Here is a 6,000-nt window from a genome sequence, read left to right on the forward strand (position 1 = left end):
CCAATTTAATTGGTTCGGTTCAGGTTCAGACGGATAATCGGGTACCCGCTACCCGTGCTCACCCCTAATGGCGACAAGATCTGTGCATCATAGCCGTCCTTTCCCTAAGTTCTGTGTTTGCCACCGTTGCTGCTCCATTAACAAAGGCTGTGAACGTTCTCTGCTTTCTCTTCGCAAGCACGCATGAGGTCCTGCATGGTGGTGGCACTCTTGATTCCTTGAGATCCGCTTCGATGACCCAATCCTTAGTCTTCGTGTTTCTTTTTACAAAAATGTCGTGGGCTTTGATTGGGACCATCTTCGACAACAGCCTCTGCGTCGGCGTTTCGACCTTGAAGCACTGCTCACGGAGCTTCAAGACTGGGACTGGGGGTTCAAAGATTTGGCAATACGTTGTCGTCATGGTCTTTTTTAATTTTTAATTTTTAATTTTTATTGCTTCATTCTCTAATTTTGCATCTCCATAATCTGACTTATTATTGAATTATAGATCTGTAATTGTTGAATTTGAATGATCCACTTCTGTTGTTGGGATTTGAATTTGTATTTGCAGTTCTGTTGGTTCTGTTGTTGAATCTATAATAATATAATTCTATTAAGACATTGTTATTTCAATTTAAATGTGAAATTCTGAATCTGAATGCTCTTCCTCTTTAAAATGATTTTTTCAGCAGTGATGAGTAACTTCCTTTTTAATCATTCTCTCACTCTCTCTGTTTCGACTTTCTCTCTTACTATTCCTCCCTTGTTCGATGGTGGTGATAAAGAGAAGGATTTGAGGATGAAAGTGGTGGTGAGGAAGGATTGGTGGAATTGGTGGTGTGAAGTAAAAAGAGAAATTAGAGTTAGATTATATTAAAGGGTATTTTGGAGATTTTAAATAATTTTTACATTTTGGGTAATTTTATTAACAAAAATCCATCTTTTATGAATAAAAATGGTAATTTTATTTATTTGTAGATATACTTATCAACATTCTAAATATTAAAAAAAAATATTTTCAATTCAATTACAAAGACTCTTTTATAATAAAATATTAGATACTTCAATTGATACCTTAACATAATTATTTAGTCATTTAGTAATTAAAATTGACCATAAATTTAAAGAACATAATATTAAAATTAATTTGTATAACAAAATAAAAATAAAAATTAATTTAGTAATCAAACTTTGTTAGAGTGTTAATAGAAGTTGGAGTAAATAATTAAATTAATCAAAACTGTCCTTGAAAGATTTAAATTTAATTACGTTAGTCTCTCCGTCTATTCTGTCACTAACGCCATTAAGTATTACTGACGCGACACGTTAGTTTTTTTTTGTCAGGATTGGGACCTACTGATGGGCCCAAACCATTAGAAAATCGAAGTCTAACCCAACAACTCGACCCGACGGTCACATACTCTCTTAGTCTCCTTTTCCTCTACGCATCTCAGCTTCTATGCCGATTCCAACAGCTGCTGCCTCCATCAGTTGCGGCCTCCTCAGTGATTCAAACAATATTGCATCTGACTGTTCTTCCATTTCATCAGTCAATGCCTCAGCTTCATCAATGCTATAATTGCTAAGGACCCTATTCACATCCATGTCACCATGATCATCAATATCATCCCTTGAGCTATTCACCTTAATCTCCCTACTTGTCCTAGCTTCAAACTCAACAACACCATCCCGATTGTGATGAAAATCACTACTCTTATAGGCACCATCACCATCATCATCATCACCATCAGCACTATCACCAAGGAGAGCTCAACCCTGTCAAAACCCACGTACCTTGTTTGCTTGCAAGAGAAGAGCATCTCAACAATACGGTCCCTTCTCAACCTAAACTCCTTAGGAGAATCAAAAGTCGCCACTCTCAAATATGTCAGAAGAAGATGAACAAGACCTGAAGTAACTCCTCCAATGATCCAATGCCTTTATGATGCTCATTCTCAATAAAACCCTCTAAGAGACTTCAATCCAGATACCAGTAATAGTAACAGCTAAAAAATAGAATCACCCACCGATCAAAATTTGATTTTTTATGGGGAGCGAAGATTTTGTTCAATAACAATGAACGCTCAAATTTGTAAATTTATTAACTTAATGGCAGTGCGCCCTTGATTTGGCAAGATTCGATTGAATGGTCTTTGTTCTAATTTGGCAGCATCCATGGAAGATCGATACAAGCAGAGCAGATCAGTGCAAGTTGCAGCGGAGGAAGAGACCACGTTCCACCAGAATCCCGCGGTGGTGACTGAAGAAGAGGGTGGAGAGGAGTTGGACGGCACAGCTACAACGATCTTTGCGACATTGGGCAGAGGGTGTTTAGCGAAGCAGCAGCTACCTACTCACGCCAAAGATCAACTGCGGGCAAGGACCGGCAGCGTTGTGGTAGAGGAACGTGCAAGGACCGACGGCGACGTGAAACACCTTGCAGGATGGCGGCATGGTGGAGCTTCAGGTAGAAGACGAAGAAACTGCAGGATGTGGGAAGAAAGAAATACTATTCTTTGTTCGCTTTGGGTTTGGTTTGATGCGAGTATAATCCGGGTTCAGGTTGGATTATCAAGCTAACGTGCCACGTCAGCAAAATTTAATATTATTAGTGACAGAATAGATAAAAGAACTAACATGATTAATTTTAAATTTTTTAAAAATGATTTTGATTAATTTAATTTTCTAGATATCAATTTAAAAATTGAATGATCTTTCACGGATCAGTTTGACTATTTATTCGTAGATGTTGATTAAAAAAAATAAGAGAGAAACAAACATTACATTGCAACATGTCAAACTAAAAAGTCCCTCCTTCTCTGTTAAGATAAGAACTTGACAAATGGGAAACCTCAGGAAAAAATACCATAGTTCCCATCCAAGGCATCTAATCTTAACAACACTCAATACCTTAATACCTTCAATTTTATTAATAAAAATCTCATGTGCACACAAAAAATTTTAGCCACTAATATAATATATTAATAATTAATTTTTAATATATATTTTATATTTTAATATATATTTTATATTAATAATTAATTTTAATATATATTTAATATGATTATTTTATTAATAATAAAAAAGAAATTTTATTAGTATAATAAATGCTCTTGATATTAGCCAAAAAAATACTCTTGATATTGGAAAAAAGTTAGTTATTATTAATTAATAATGTATTTAGACGTTGGAATAAAAAGTTTAGTTATTATCAATTAACAATAATGTAGTTAGATTAATTTTTTAATTAATAAAAAATATGAGTATCATGACGTATATTACTAGGGTTGCAAATAAGTTTAATAAATATTCTACGAAGAACAGAATGATTGTATGTCACTATGTCTTGTAGTTACATTTAAAATTGCAAAAGAAGAGTAGTTGTTATTAATGATTTTATACCTACTTTAAACTTGTCCTAAAAATTTGAGGCCTATGCAAAATTGATGAATACTCTTCCGAAATTATTAAGAGTATTTTTTTCATGAACCACCGGTAACACTACCATTAAAAATTTCAATGGTATCACCTTGAACAACATCGTGCGATCGAAAAGACATATTGTCATCCATAACATTCTGCTTGTAAATGAAGAAATAATTTTCTTGTGGTAAATGAAATTGCAAATTCTGATGCAACTTTTGCAATTCTTTCCTTAACTCTCTAACGTTATCCGATGCATTCACTTCCACAGGTATCTTATTGGTCTCTGTATTTGGCAACACCATTAGCTTGAGCTTCTTTGAAGCATTGCCACTACCGCTGCCGCGGCTACTAGCCACAGCTGAAGTTGTAGGCGATGGTCTCAGACTCACGTCGATTTCAGACTTGTCTGAAATGTCACAATCTTTCAGTAGTTGATGATCGTGTAATTCTATTCCTGTTGCATGTAAGAGAATCTTGTTTGTCGATACGCCTTCCATTTCTTGAATCTTTTCTTTCAGTTTCAAAACGCTGTCCGTTACGTTCATTTCCACGGGAACATGCGCTTTAAATGAAGCGATTTTCAAATTGAGATGGACCTTGATGACAATGGGAGACAAGTCGCTCCTTATTGCTGGTACATCTTCGATCTTGATCATACCAGCAATGGGCGACTTGTCTGAGTCTGCAACGACGAGTTGAATGTGCGAATTGTTAAGAATGTCGTACTTCCAAACGTCGCCATCATCTTGGAGAATATGACCGTTGAAAAAGAGAGTTTGTTTTGCAACGGGAATGCCTTGATACTTGTGCACCTTTTCTTTGATCTCAAGAACACTATCGAAGTATCCAATTTCAATGCAAAAGGTTCTCCCTCTTTGGATATCAAAATACACATCCATACTGTTTGGTGAAAGAGTAAATGAAATTTGTTAATGGTAATGTGTTGTTTTGTTGGCCGAGTCAAATTGACAATAGAATAAATCTCTAACAGAATTTTGATATGCTCTAACTTCATGCTTATGTGACTTATTCAGTTTCCTATATTTAAGCGTTATTCAACGATTAGTGATTAACACAATACACAATTAAATATGTGATTGGATTAAAATTTAAAAACAAAAATTTGTATAAATTTGATTTTTATTAAAAGTGTATTGGTATTAAAGTAATTTATATTTAGTAATTTTTATATTAAAATATATTGTAATAAATTAAATATTATTTAAATGGATATTTTTTAGTACTCTCAATACTTTTTAGTACTCTTTTAAATATAATTTTTCACTACTTATAATTATAATATTCTTTTTATGTTAGTTTTTTATTTAATTTAATCTTTTTAGTGGGATTAATAAAATTATAATATAAGAAAAAAATTCCATACAAACTAAAATAATAAGAAGTTTAGAAAAAATAATAACATGCATGAGAGAATATTAAAAAAAATATTATAAAAAAATAATAAAATTCATCATATAAAATATGAAGGGCAAAACTTTTGTAGATAGAAAATAAATCTTCTAACTAATAGTCTTACAAAAATGAATAAAAAAAATTATAATTTTTAGTTTTGGATGAATGTGAGCTATTACGCAAGTTTAATTTTTAGTTTTGGATGAATGTGAGCTAGTACGCAAATTTAAAACTATCAATGCTAAACCAAATACACCCTAAAATATTAGGTGATTTGGACTGATCTTTCTTTTTAAGAAAAGAACTATTTTTTTATTAAAAAGATATTTTTATATAATTAATATGGATACAATTCTTTTGAAAAGAAAATTACTTTCACTAAACAATAAAAACCTTATTCTATTTTAAGCATGTAATACATTACTTTCTAAAAAAAATAAAATTTTTAAAAAATGATGAATTATATACCAAAAAATATAAAATTTATTTTTCTAATAAAAGATTGTTCTTAAAAGAATATTAAAAAATTATATTTTTGAAAGGGAAAAATGGTTGCTTTTGGTCACTTTTTTTTGTACTTTTTTACCTGATTTTTTCGGTTTGGGCTTCATTTTGGATCTGAGTTAAAGATGATTATTTCTTTCTTTTTAATGACGGAAAAAAATCATTATTTAGCTGGGCTTCGGTCCACAGAAAATAATTAGTTTTTTTTTTAAAAGACTGAGAGCTATAGCCGATCCTTCTTGATTCCCAAGCTTTTGCTAACTAGTATAATTATTAATAGAGTATATATTTAAATAGGCTTAAAAAATTTCGTATCGAATATTTTTGTTTTTAAAAAAAAATTATTACGTTGTAGTCTATAAATTTTATAAAATAAGATATATAAGTCATAAATTTTATAATTTGTAAATTTTTTAATGTATCCAATTTCCTTAACGTGTTCCAGCAAAAAAAAAAAAACTAAAATAAAGGTAAAAAAAATCAAAATAGAAATTGAAAACTCAAAGAAGAATGAGGAAATTAGGGATATATATAATGCTTATACTTCTCCAATAACAAGTTTAATTATAATCTTATAAACAACCAAAAAAAATATAATATATTTATACACTTGGGTCTCATGTGTATGTAATATACAGAGGTGTCATTCAAACTATATACATTTCCTCCTAGGTA

The 6,000-nt window shown here is 31.5% G+C and overlaps 1 protein-coding gene across 1 annotated transcript; it reads right to left on the reverse strand.

The window, feature by feature from the left end:
- Nucleotides 1-3,464: 3,464 nt before the first annotated feature.
- LOC112791830 (ubiquitin domain-containing protein 7SL RNA1-like) lies at nucleotides 3,465-4,307 on the reverse strand. Its single transcript, XM_025834821.3, has one exon. It carries the CDS (start codon nucleotides 4,305-4,307, stop codon nucleotides 3,465-3,467), a length of 843 nt encoding a protein of 280 aa, XP_025690606.1.
- Nucleotides 4,308-6,000: the final 1,693 nt, after the last annotated feature.

Source organism: Arachis hypogaea, chromosome 13, assembly GCF_003086295.3.
Source record: "Arachis hypogaea cultivar Tifrunner chromosome 13, arahy.Tifrunner.gnm2.J5K5, whole genome shotgun sequence".
NCBI lineage: Eukaryota > Viridiplantae > Streptophyta > Magnoliopsida > Fabales > Fabaceae > Arachis > Arachis hypogaea.